The sequence below is a fragment of the Mus caroli genome, unplaced genomic scaffold (assembly GCF_978045245.1).
Source record: "Mus caroli unplaced genomic scaffold, Mus_caroli_1 scaffold_1, whole genome shotgun sequence".
Lineage (NCBI taxonomy): Eukaryota > Metazoa > Chordata > Mammalia > Rodentia > Muridae > Mus > Mus caroli.
In genome coordinates, this window is record NW_028227256.1 from 43,311,154 (window position 1) to 43,324,869 (window position 13,716).

Genomic DNA, 13,716 nt, shown 5'->3' on the forward strand with positions numbered 1-13,716 from the left:
CCATACCTAACCATGATAAAAGCAATCTCTAGCAAACCAGTAGGCAACATCAAAATAAATGGTGAGAAGCTGGAAGAAATCCCACTAAAATCAGGGACTAGACAAGGCTGCCCACTTTTTCCCTACCTAGTCAACATTGTACTTGAAATCCTAGACAGAGCAATTCGACAACAAAAGGAAATCAAGGGGATACAAACTGGAAAGGAAGAAGTCAAAATATCACTTTTTGCAGATGATATGATAGTATATATAAGTGATCCTAAAAATTCCACCAGAGAATTTCTAAGCCTGATAAACAGCTTCAGTGAAGTAGCTGGATATAAAATTATCTCAAACAAGTCAATGGCCTTTCTGTACCCAAAGGATAAACAGGCTGAGAAAGAAATTAGGGAAACAGCACCCTTCTCAATAGTCACAAATAATATAAAATACCTTGGCGTGACTCTAACTAGGGAAGTGAAAGATCAGTATGATAAGAACTTCAATCTCTGAAGAAAGAAATTAAAGAAGATCTCAGAAGATGGTAAGATCTCCCATGTCCATGGATTGGCAGGATCGATAATAGTAAAAATTGCTATCTTGCCAAAAGCAATCTACAGACTCAATGCAATCCCTATCAAAATTCCAATTCAATTCTTCAACGAATTAGAAAGAGCAATCTGCAAATTCATCTGGAATAACAAAAAACCTAGGATAGCAAAAACTCTTCTGAATGATAAAAGAACCTCTGGTGGAATCACCATGCCTGACCTAAAGCTTTCCTATAGAGCAATTGTGATTAAAAAAAAAAAAAAAAAAAAAAAAAAAAAAAAAAAAAAAAAACAAAAACAAAAACAAAACTGCATGGTACTGGTACAGTGACAGACAAGGAGACCAATGGAATAGAATTGAAGACCCAGAAATGAACCCACACACCTATGGACACTTGATCTTCGACAAGGGAGCTAAAACCATCCAGTGGAAGAAAGACAGCATTTTCAACAAATGGTAATGGCACAACTGGTTGTTATCATGTAGAAGAATGCAAATCGGTCCATTCCTATCTCCTTGTACTCAGGTCAAATCTAAGTGGATCAAGGAACTTCACATAAAACCAGAGACACTGAAACTTATAGAGGATAAAGTGGGGAAAAGCCTTGAAGATATGGGCACAAGGGAAACGTTCCTGAATAGAACAGCCATGGCTTGCGCTGTAAGATCAAGAATTGACAAATGGGACCTCATGAAACTGCAAAGCTTCTGCAAGGCAAAAGACACCGTCAATAAGACAAAAAGACCACCAACAGATTGGGAAAGGTTCTTTACCTATCCTAAATCAGATAGGGGACTAAATTCCAATATATATATAAAGAACTCAAGAAGGTGGACTCCAGAAAATCAAATAACCCCATTAAAAAATGGGGCTCAGAAATGAAAAAAGAATTCTCACCTGAGGAATACCAAATGGCAGAGAGGCACCTGAAAAAATGTTCAACATCCTTAATCATCAGGGAAATGCAAATCAAAACAACCCTGAGATTCCACCTCACACCAGTCAGAATGGCTAAGATCAAAAATTCAGGTGACAGCAGATGCTGGCGAGGATGTGGAGAAAGAGGAACACTCCTCCATTGTTTGTGGGATTGCAAGCTTGTACAACCCCTCTGGAAATCAGTCTGGCGGTTCCTTAGAAAATTGGACATAGTACAACCGGAGAATCCAGCAATACCTCTCCTGGGCATATATCCAGAAGATGTCCCAAACGGTAAAAAGGACACATAGTCCACTATGTTCATAGCAGCCTTATTTATAATAGCCAAAAGCTGGAAAGAACCCAGATGCCCCTCAACAGAGGATTGGATACAGAAAATATGGTATATTTACACAATGGAGTACTACTCAGCTATTAAAAAGAATGAATTTATGAAATTCCTAGGCAAATGGATGGACCTGGAGGGCATCATCCTGAGTGAGGTAACCCAATAACAAAATGATTCATACTATATGTACTCACTGATAAGTGGATATTAGCCCAGAAACCTAGAATACCCAAGATATAAGATACAATTTGCTAAATGCATGAAACTCAAGAAGAATGAAGACCAAAGTGTGGACACTTTGCCCCTTCTTAGAATTGGGAACAAAACACCCATGGAAAGAGTTACAGAGACAAAGTTTGGAGCTGAGACGAAAGGATGGAACATCTAGAGATTGCCATATCCCGGGATCCATCCCATAATCAGCTTCCAAACGCTGACACCATTGCATATGCTAGCAAGATTTTGCTGAAAGGACCCTGATATAGCTGTCTCTTGTGAGACGATGCCGGGGCCTAGCAAACACAGAAGTGGATATTCCCAGTCCTCTATTGGATAGATCACAGGGCCCCCAATGGAGGAGCTAGAGAAAGTACCTAAGGAGCTAAAGTGATCTGCAATTCTATAGGTGGAACAACAATATGAGCTAACCAGAACCCCCTCCCCCTCTGGAGCTTGTGTCTCTAGCTGCATATGAATCAGAAGATGGCCTAGTTGCCATCAGTGGAAAGAGAGGCCCATTGGTCTTGCAAACTTTATATGCCTCAGTACAGGAGAACGCCAGGGCCAAGAATTGTGAGTGTGTTGGTGGGGGAAATGGTGGCGGAGTGTGTGGGAGATTTTTGGGATAGCATTGGAAATGTTAATGAAATAAATACCCCCCCCCAAAAAAAAAGATGAAGTGACCTTAGGTGTGTGGGTTCATTTCTGGGTCTTCAATTCTATTCCATTGATCTACCTGTCTTTCACTGTACCAGTACCATGCAGTTTTGATCACCTTTGCTCTGTAGTACAGCTTTAGGTCAAGCATGATTCCACTGGAGGTTCTTTTATCATTGAGAAGAGTTGTTGCTATCCTAGGTTATTTTGTTATTCCATATGAATTTGTCAATTGCCCTTTCTAATTTTTTGAAGAATTGAGTTGGAATTTCGATGGGGAATGCATTGAATCTGTAGATTGCTTTTGGCAAGACAGTCATTTTTACTATATTGATCCTGCCAATTCATGAGCATAGGAGATCCTTCCATCTTCTGAGATCTCTTTGATTTCTTTCTTCTGAGACTTGAAGTTCTTGTCATTCAGATCTTTCACTTCCTTAGTTAGAGTCATACCAAGGCATTTTATATTTTTTTCTGGTTATTGTGAAGGGTGTTGTTTCCCTAATTTCTTTCTTGTCCTGTTTATTCTTTGTGTAGATAAAGGCCACCAAATGCACAAAAAGAAAGAATATTAAAAGCATTAAGGGAAAAAGGTCAAATACCATATAAAGGCAGACCTATCAGAATTACACCTTACTTCTCCCCAGAGACTATGAAAGCCAGAAGATCCTGGGTGGATGTCACACAGACTCTTAAGAGATCACAAATGCCAGCCCAGGCTACTATACCCAACAAAACTCTCAATTACCATAGGTGGAGAAACCAAGGTATTCCATGATAAAACCAAATTAACACAATATATTTCCACAAATCCAGGCCTTTAAAGAATAATAAAGGGAAAACTTCAACACAAAGAGGGAAACTAAGCTTGAGAAAAAGCAAGAAAGTAATCTTTCAGCAAACCTAATGGAAATAGCCACATGAACAGAATTCCAACTCTAGGAACAAAAATAACAGGAAGTAGCAATGACTTTTCCTTACTATCTCTTAATATCAATGGAGTCAATTCCCAAATAAAAAGACATAGACTAACAGAATGGTTATGTAAACAGGACCCAACTTTTTGCTGCATACAGGAAACCCACCTCAGGGACAAAAACAGACACTACCTTAGAGTAAAGGGCTGGAAAACAATTTTACAAGCAAATGAGCCCAAGAAAAAAGCTGGAGTAGCCTTTCTAATATTGAATAAAATCGATGTTCAACCTTAAGTTCTCAAAAAAGATAAGGAGGGACACTTCTTACTCATCAAAGGTAAAATTTACCAAGTTGAACTCTTAATTCTGAACATCTATACTTCAAATGCAAGTACATCCACATTCATTAAAGAAAATTTGCTAAAACTAAAAGCACACATTACACCTCACACAATAATAGTGGGAGAATTCAACACTTCACTCTCAACAATGGACAGATTATAGAAACAGAAATTAAACATAGACACTGTGAAACTAACAGAAGTTACTAACCAAATAGATTTAATTGATATCTATAGAACATTTCATCCTAAGACAAAAAAGAATATACCTTCTTCTCAGCACCTCATGGTAGCTTCTCCAAAATTGACCATATAATCGGTCACCAAACAGGCCTCAGCAGATACAAAAATACTGAAAGAATCCAATGTGTCCTATCAGATCAACACAGACTAAGGCTGATCTTCAATAACAGCATAAATCATAGAAAGCCAACATTGACATGGAAGCTGAACAAAATACTGAAAGAATCCAATGTGTCCTATCAGATCAACACAGACTAAGGCTGGTCTTCAATAACAGCATAAATCATAGAAAGCCAACATTGACATGGAAGCTGAACAACACTCTACTTGTACAAAGCTTAAATCTAAGTGGATGAAAGAACTCCACATAAAACCAGAGAGAGTGAAACTTATAGAGGAGAAAGTGAGGAAGAGCCTCGAAGATAACTTGGTAAAGGAAGAAATAAAGAATAAAATTAAAGACTTTTTAGAGTTTAAAGAAAATGAAGCTACAACATACCAAAATTTATGGGACACAGTGCAAACACTCCTTGGAGGAAAACTGATAGCTCTGAGTGCCTCCAAAAAGAAGCTTGAGCGAGGATACACTAGCAGTTTAAAAGCACACCTAAAAGCTCTAGAACAAAAGGAAGCAAATTCATCAAAGAGGAAATAGAAGATTATTTCTATTTAAACTCAGGGCTGAAATCAACCAAGTGGAAACAAAACGATCTAAATAATCAACCAAACCAGGAGTTGTTTCTTTGAGAAAAATCAACAAGATAGATATACCCCTAGCCAGACTAACTAGAAGGTACAGGGACAGTATCCTAATTAACAAAATCAGAAATGAAAAGGGAGGTATAACAAAAGAATCTGAGGAAATCCAAAACCTCATCAGATCCTACTACAAAAAGGCTAAGGTCAACAAAGCTGGAAAACGTGGATGAAATGGACAAATTTCTAGACAGATAACCTGGTACCAAAGTTAAATCAGGATCAGATTAAAGATCTAAACAGTTTCATATCCCCTAAAGAAATAGAAACGACTGTTTCTGTTAATAGTCTCCCAAGCAAAAAAGCCCAGGATCAGATGGGTTTAGTGCAAAGTTCTATCAGACCTTCAAGGAGGACCTAGTTCCAGTACTCCTCAAATTCTTCCACAAAATAGAAACAAAAGGTACTCTACCCAATTCATTCTATGAAGCCACAATTCTGATATGCAAACCACCCAAATACTCAACAAAAAAGAGAACTTTAGACAAATTTCCCTTATGAATATCGATTTCAAAAATACTCAATAAAATTCTCACAAACCGAATCCAAGAACACATCAAAACGAACATCCATCATGATCAACTTGGGTTCATCCCAGGGATGCAAGGATGTTTCAAAATATGGAAATTCATCAATGTAATTCACTATATAAACAAACTCAAAGACAAAAACCACATGATCATCTCATTAGATGCTGAGAAACCATTTGCCAAAGTCTAACACCACTTCACGATAAAAGTCTTGGAAAGATCAGGAATTCAAGGCCCATACCTAACCATGATAAAAGCAATCTACAGCAAACCAGTAGTCAACATCAAACTAAATGGTGAGAAACTGGAAGCAATCCCACTAAAATCAGGGATTACACAAGGCTGCCCATTCTCTCCTACCTATTTAATATAGTAATTGAAGTCCTAGCCAGAGCAATTCAACAACAAAAGGAGATCAAGGGGATACAAACTGGAAAGGAAGAAGTCAAAATATCACTATTTGCAGATGATAATACACTTAAGTGATGCCAAAATTCCACCAGAGAACTCCTAAACCTGATAAACAGCTTCAGTGAAGTAGCTGGATATAAAATTAACTCAAACACATCAGTGGCCTTTCTCAACACAAAGGATACACAGAATGAAAAAGAAATTAGGGAAACAACACCCTTCACAATAGTCACAAATAATATAAAATACCTTGGTGTGAATCTAACAAAGAAGTGAACAATCTGTATGATAAGAACTTCAAGTCTCTGAAGAAAGAGATCGAAGAAGATCTCAGAAGATGGAAGATCTCCCATGCTCATGAATTGGCAGGATTAATATAGTAAATATAGCTATCTTGCTGAAAGCAATCTACAAATTCAATGCAACCCCCATCAAAATTCCAACTAATTTCTTCATAGAGTTAGAAAGGGCAATTTGCAAATTCATCTGGAATAACAAAACTCCTAGGATAGCAAAAACTATTCTCAACAATGAAAGAACCTCTGGTGGAATCACCATACCTGACCTCAAGCTGTACTACAGAGCAATTGTGATAAATAACAGCATGGTACTGATACAGTGACAGATAGGTAGATCAGTGGAACAGAACTGAAGACCCAGAAATGAACCCACACACTTTTGGCCACTTGATCTTTGACAAAGGAGCTAAAACTATCCAGTGGAAAGAAGACAGCATCTTCAACAAATGGTGTGGCTCAACTGGAGGTTAGTGAGTAGAAGAATTCGATTTGATCCATTCTTATCTACTTGTACAAAGCTTAAATCTAAGTGGATGAAAGAACTCCACATAAAACCAGAGAGAGTGAAACTTATAGAGGAGAAAGTGAGGAAGAGCCTCGAAGATATGGGCACAGGGCAAAGGTCACTGTCAATAAGACCAAAAGGGAAGTATCACATTGGGAAAAAATCTTTACCAATCCTAAATCATATAGGGGGGCTAATATCCAATATATATAAAGAACTCAGAAGTTGGCTCCAGAAAACCAAATAACCCTATTAAAAAATGGGGTATAGAGCTAAATAGAGAATTCTCAAACTGAAAAATACCAAATGGCTGAGAAGCACCTAAAAAAAAAAATGTACAACATCCTTAATCATCAGGGAAATACAAATCAAAACAACCCTGAGATTCTACCTCACACCATTCAGAATGGCTAAGATCAAAAATTTAGGTGACAGCAGATGCTGGTGAGGATGTGGAGAAAGAGAAACACTCTTCCATTTTTGGTGGGACTGCAAGCTTGTACAACCACTCTGCGAATCATTTTGCTGGTTCCTCAGAATACTGGACATAGTTCTACTAGAAGATCCAGCAATACCACTCCTGGGCATATACCCAGATGATGCTCCAACTTGTAATAAGGACACATGCTCCACTATGTTCACAGCAGCCTTATTTATAATAGCCAGAAGCTGGAAAGAACCCAGATGTTCCTCAACAGAGGAATGGATACAGAAAATGTGGTACATTTACACAATGGAGTACTACTCAGCTATTATAAACAATGAATTCATAAATTTCTTAGACAAATGGATGGATCTGGAGGATATCATCTTGAGTGAGGTAACCCATTCGAGAAAGAACTCACATGATATGCACTCACTGATAAGTGTATATTAGCCCAAAAGCTCAGAATCCTTCCTAGAAGTGGGAACAAAATACCCATGGAAGGAGTTACAGAGACTAAGTTCAGAGCAGAGAGTGGAGGAATGACTATCCAGAGACTGCCCCACTTGGGGATCCATCCCATAAACAACCACAAAACCCAGACACTATGGCAGATGCCAACAAGAGCCTGCTGACAGGAGCCTGATATAGCTGTCTCCTGAGGGCCTCTGCCAGTACCTGGCAAATATAGAAGTGGATACTTACACTCATCCATTGGATGGAGCACAAGGTCCCCAATGAAGGAGCTAGAGAAAGTACCCAAAGAGCTGAAGAGGTCTGAAGCCCCATAGGAGGAACATCAATATGAACTAACCAGTACCCCCTGAACTCCTTTGAAATAAACCACCAATCAAAGAAAACACATGGTGGAACTTGTGGTTATAACTGTATATGTAGATGAGAATGGCCTAGTCTGTCATCAATGGGAGGAGAGGCCCTTGGTCCTGTGAAGGTTCTATGCCCCAGTATAGGGGAATGCCAGGACTGGGAATAAGAGTGGATGGGTTGGGGAGCAGGGAGAGGTGGGTGGGGATAGTGAAATTTTCAGAGGGGAAACTAGGAAAGGGGGTAACATTTGAAATGTAAATAAAGAAAATATCTAATTACAAAAAAAAAAAAGAAATCATAGAACTTCTGTAATAGTATATCACCATTCTGTGAGTGTATCATAAATATAATGAGGATGAATTGCTAGAGAGATTCCAAGAGAAAAGAGATCTGGAAAGGCTTTGTGGTCTACATAGCTTTTGAGCTGACCTTGAAACATGAGTAGAATTTAGACATGAAAAGATTGGGAAGAAGTACATTTTGGACAAAGAAACAGCATGAACCTGGTTATCATGGCGAAAATAACTGGAGAGGGTACAGCCGAACAATGAGGAAGTTGCACAGCTTCTCTGGAGAAGTCTAAATGCCACTTAACACACATTTCTCCAAACTTAAAAATATTTCCAAAATGTGACAATCTGAAAATCTTTACATAGATAAAATCTTATTTCTTTACAATTTACTTTCATATCCATTCATTTTCTGAAGCATACAGTTCTCTTCTTATTACTTGTATCTAAGATATCATACTAATCTTTGGTCTGATTACTTTCAATTTTGAGAAATAAATTATCCTGACATTCTAGATTCATATTATTATAAGAATAAATTTAATACTGTCCTATTCCATTCCTATTTTCTTCCCCTCAATCCTCTTCCATTTTCCCCTACTGCCCTTCCCGTTCTGCATGAAGTTTCTGTGCTTTCTCTTAAAAGACATTGGTCACAGTTCTGACCAGTATTTATTAAAGCACCAAGCACTGATTACATTTCACACAAAACAGAAAGCTATATGACTACATCTCTCAAAAATGTGTCAGATACTGGATAACTTCTGATTCCCCGTTTCTACATATAAGGTGAGTCCTGATGGCTGTTGCTCTTGCTTTTGACATTTTTCAATGGGAATAAATCAGTAGGTAGACTTTTCTCATGGAATGAATGTTGACCTTCAGCAAGTTCATTTCTGTACTTAGGAAGCTCACAATCACAAGGCAAGTATACAATGAGCTACATAGATGACATTAAGTGTTTGAAACAAAGATGGGTCCATGGTTATAATACTACAGTGTTGACAACTACTATAGAAGTTTGATGATAGAAAGCTATGCTGTTCATTTTTATTAGATCATTATAACTCTACTAAAGGGAGAGGGAAAGAAATGGATGAAGGATAAGATGGGAGGAGAGAGAGGAAGATGAAGGGGAGAGAGAGGGAGATGGAAGGAGAGGGGATGGAGAGGGAAATGACAGGGGAGAGGGATATGGGAGGAGGGAGACTTGAGGGGGAAGAGGGAGATGTGGCAGGGAGAGAGAGACAGACTAGGAATGAATCAATTTTTTTCTCTTGTACAAACATCAACACACAGAAACACACAGAAGCTAAGGAAATGAACTAAGCTGGTCAGGTCAAAGGATTAATTGATAACAAACCTAGGTAGAAAGTAGAGTCTCATTGGAGCATATTTTACAAGAACTGAATGTATTATATAGCGTGTAATTTAAAATTTAGAGACTGTAATATTCCAAAAGGAGTTAAACGATTCATTTTCAACTTTGTGAAATGGCCTTGGGAGTTTTTCTATTAGTTTGCTCAGACTAAATGTGCCTCCGTCAAGAACATCATTTTCCATCACGTGGAGGAGTAAAATATTCCTAACAAAGGCTAAACTTAGAGTCATCTGAGACCGACTAGTGCAGTCATGTGAGACTAATTATGGTCCAACCAGAATTATCTCTCTTCTCTGTTTCAGGAATGCAAGGCGGTGGCCTCTGATGATAGACCCTCAAGGTCAGGCTAATAAGTGGATCAAGAACATGGAGAAAACCAATAGCCTTCAGCTCATTAAACTAAGTGACCCTGACTATGTTAGGACTCTGGAAAACTGTATCCAGTTTGGAACTCCTGGTATGTAAGATGAGTAACAAGTGCAGGTGTGGAAATGCCCAGACAGAGCACAATAAGCACACACTTTGTAACTGTTTTGAAAACATCTGTGTCAGGCTTGCTGTTTTGTTTTTTGGGTATTTTTTGTGGCTTTTTGAAGACAGGGTTTTTCTGTGTAGCTCTGGCCATCCTAGAACTCTTGTCCTAGAACTGTAGAGCAGGCTGGCCTTGAACTCGAAGATCTACCCTCTTCTGCCTCCTGAGTGTTGGGGTTAAAGGTGTGTCCCACCTCCACCTGGCTTATTAAGTGATGACCTGGCTGAACTCTCATTACTTATTATAATCAAACGAGGACCTCCCAGACAGTAAACCTCTAGAAGACAGGGAGTTACAAAGTGCAGTTGTGGAGATGCCTCTAGGTTGGCTGTTTTAATTTTTATCTACCTGCTTTTCTTCAGTTTTCATTATTAATCTTCTACAGTTTAAGTGCCTACTCGATTTTGCTATGCCAAGCATACTTGAATACAACAGTTAGTTTCATTTTCTTTTTTTTTTTTTTTTTTTTTTTTTTTTTTGGTTTTTCGATACAGGGTTTCTCTTTGTAGCCCTGGCTGTCCTGGAACTCCCTCTGTAGACCAGGCTGGCCTCGAACTCAGAAATCCACCTGCCTCTGCCTCCCGAGTGCTGGGATTAAAGGCGTGCGCCACCACCGCCCGGCTTAGTTTCATTTTCTGTTTCTTCTTGAATTATGCTACAAAAGTGCCAGGGAATTTGAGCAGATTTTGCGTGTCTAACTATCATCTGGCATTTGCAATGGAGAGATTAGAAAAATGACAAGAATTGTCTTAAATCAAGGTCTTGTGCAGGTGGCACACTTGCCAAAACAAAATGCATCATGCTTGCAGTCTGCACTAATTGGGTCCTATTTTAAATCTGTGTAACTTATCAAACTGAGCCAAATAAAGACCAGCACTTATGAAACCATAGCATATGTGGCTCCAGAAGAAGTTCCTCAGGTCCCTCTGCTGTAAGAGCTGTATAGCTCCAACAGACATAACAAGCATGCTGGCAGTCCCATACCATCGATGTTTATTTGTTAGTAATAAGCTTGCTTTCAAGTTTTAATTATAATTGTAGGATTTTAGTGTAAGCATGAAATGAAAAAACTCTAAATATATTTTTAAGACTTTGTCCACAGACATGCAAACACACATGTGATATTTCTTTCTGTGCTATTTTTGAATTTTAAACTATTTTAAATTCACATTAAATTGACACATAAATGTACACAATTATACTATGCCATGCAATGTTCATACACATACATTCTATCAAATCTTGGAAAACATATTTATATCCTCAAACATCATTTTATATGGTAAAAAAATTCAAAGTTCTTCTAACTTTTTACAACAGTGTACAGTACATTATTTATAGTTACTTCAGTATGACATAGAACAACTTGTATCGTGGTGATGTAGGAGCTACACAAAAAGGGAGCCATAATCTCTACTCTTCATATTGAAAGACTCCAGGACTCCCAAAGGGAGACACCCACTCAAGCCTCGGGACAGCCGCGCACCCAAGAAGACACTGAGACTAAACTTAAGATGTAGAGAGTAAGATTTAATACAGCAGCAACAAGAAAGCACATAAAAAGCACATAAACCAGAGCCCTATAAAGCAACAGCAAGCAAATACATGAACTAGAGCTCTGGGGTCGAAACCCATACACCCAGCATGGTGTAGAGGAGATTCGACCCCCGGCCCAAACTTTTCACAAGCTTTTATAGGAAGGAGGCAAGGGGGGAGCAGGGCAGGGAAAATACAGGTTTACGTCACTTAAGAGATTCAGCCAAGGGTTTTTCCAAAGTGCTTTTCGCAACCGCATCCCACACTTTGGCCATGTACTTGATTCATTGGAACTGAGGTTTTTACTCACACCCTTATCTCAAAAATGTTCCTGAGGTTGCTCCAAGAAGCCTCTATCTCAAAAATGTTCCTGGAGCAGTCTTCAGTTGGGAGGGGTAGGACTCTGGGGTGAGAGTTCTGGTGGTCAGTAATTTTCCTCTTTCAATATATATTGCTTGTGTGATTTTAGAATCATTCATTTATTAACATAATAAAGACAGAAAGTGAGGATCCCTCACAGGAGGACTAGTGAACTGAGTTTCTCCTACATAAGGACCAGAGTGGTATTCTGGGTTGGCCCCTTAGTTCTGGATCCAGAGTCTCTGCCTTTGCCATTCAGTGTTTAGTTCAATGACTCAGTTTCCTCACTTGCACATTAGCTGTGTAATGTGAGGGAGAAATTACTTATTATTTATTATATAATTAGTGTTAGATGACTGCTCAGTCCATTGGGTTTTGTCAGTGGTATAGCTTGTGTTGGCTTTTTCAATTACTGAGGATCACATCCGGGGCTTTATCACATTCTTTAAGAATGTGATAAGTGGCTCACTTATAATATCTTAAAACATAATGAGAAAGCCATAGGTGATGCTCTGTGTGAATTCAGAAATTCCCAGGGAGAATTTCTAGACAGAATTGACACTTTAAGTTCTTCAAGCAACTGAAATTATTTAATTTAAATATTAAAATGTTTGGTATGATAAAAGTAAAACAGAGTGTCTACCATCTGCTTGTCATTCTTGATGTTTTTTTGAATCTCGGTTATAGATTTTGATGTTTAAATTTCATAATTATAGAGCAGGTAATAGAGGTGAACTATCTAATGCTTTTGAAATTATGCACCCTAATCATGGGAGAGAAAGACTACTTTTGGAATGTATCTTAAACATCCATCAGTGCGATGCAACAGGAGAGAACAGAGGACTGCAGGTCACAGTGTACAATGTGGGGTGAGCAACATTGACAAACCCTTAAAGATGTTTCTTATATGCTGTGCACCGGACTTAAATATGGTTCAGTGTTTTATCAACAAAAGTTGGAATCGCACTGTAGCTCTTACCATGTCATTTATTAAGAAGGCATTTGAAGTCAGTCTGTGGTGCCTCACACCTTTAATCCCAGCACTTGGGAGGGAGAGGCAGGCAGATTTCTGACTTCGAGGCCAGTGAGGGCTATACAGAGAAAACCTGTCTTGAAAAAACCAAACCAAAAAAGAAGGAGGAGGAGGAGGAGGAGGAGGAAGGAGGAGGAAGAAGAAGGAAGAGGAAGAAGGAAGAAGAAGGAAGGAGGAGGAAGAAGGAGGAGGAAGGAGGAAGAAGAAGGAGGAGGAAGGAGGAGGAAGGAGGAAGAAGAAGGAGGAGGAAGAAGGAGGAGGAAGAAGGAGGAAGAAGAAGAAGGAAGAAGAAGAAGAAGAAGAAGAAGGAAGAAGAAGAAGGAAGAAGAAGAAGGGGAAGGGGAAGAAGGGGAAGGAAGAAGAAGGAGAGGGAGAGGGGGAGGGAGAGAGGGAGAGAAGAGGGGGAGAGGGAGGGAGGGAGAGAGAGAGTGGGAGAGGGAGAGGGAGAGGGAGGGGAAAATGGAGGGGGAGGGAGAGGGTAGAGGGGGGGAGGGGGAGAGAGACAGGGAGGGGGAAAGGGAGGGGAGGGGAAGGGGGAGAGGGAGAGGAGGGAGAAGAAGAGAAGAGAGGGAGAAGAAGAGGAGAGGGAGAAGAAAGAAGAGTGGGAGAAGAAAGAAGAGGGAGAAGAAGAAGAGAGGGAGAAGAAGAGGACAGA

General features: G+C 39.2%; 1 protein-coding gene across 1 annotated transcript in view; it reads left to right on the plus strand.

The window, feature by feature from the left end:
* LOC110287785 (dynein axonemal heavy chain 7) overlaps positions 1-13,716 on the plus strand; it is a 280,721-nt gene that overhangs the window by 188,047 nt on the left and 78,958 nt on the right. Inside the window, exon 48 of the mRNA XM_085832216.1 lies at positions 9,903-10,057. Coding sequence (XP_085688342.1) covers positions 9,903-10,057 — 155 coding nt within the window. The remainder of the gene's footprint in view (positions 1-9,902; positions 10,058-13,716) is intronic.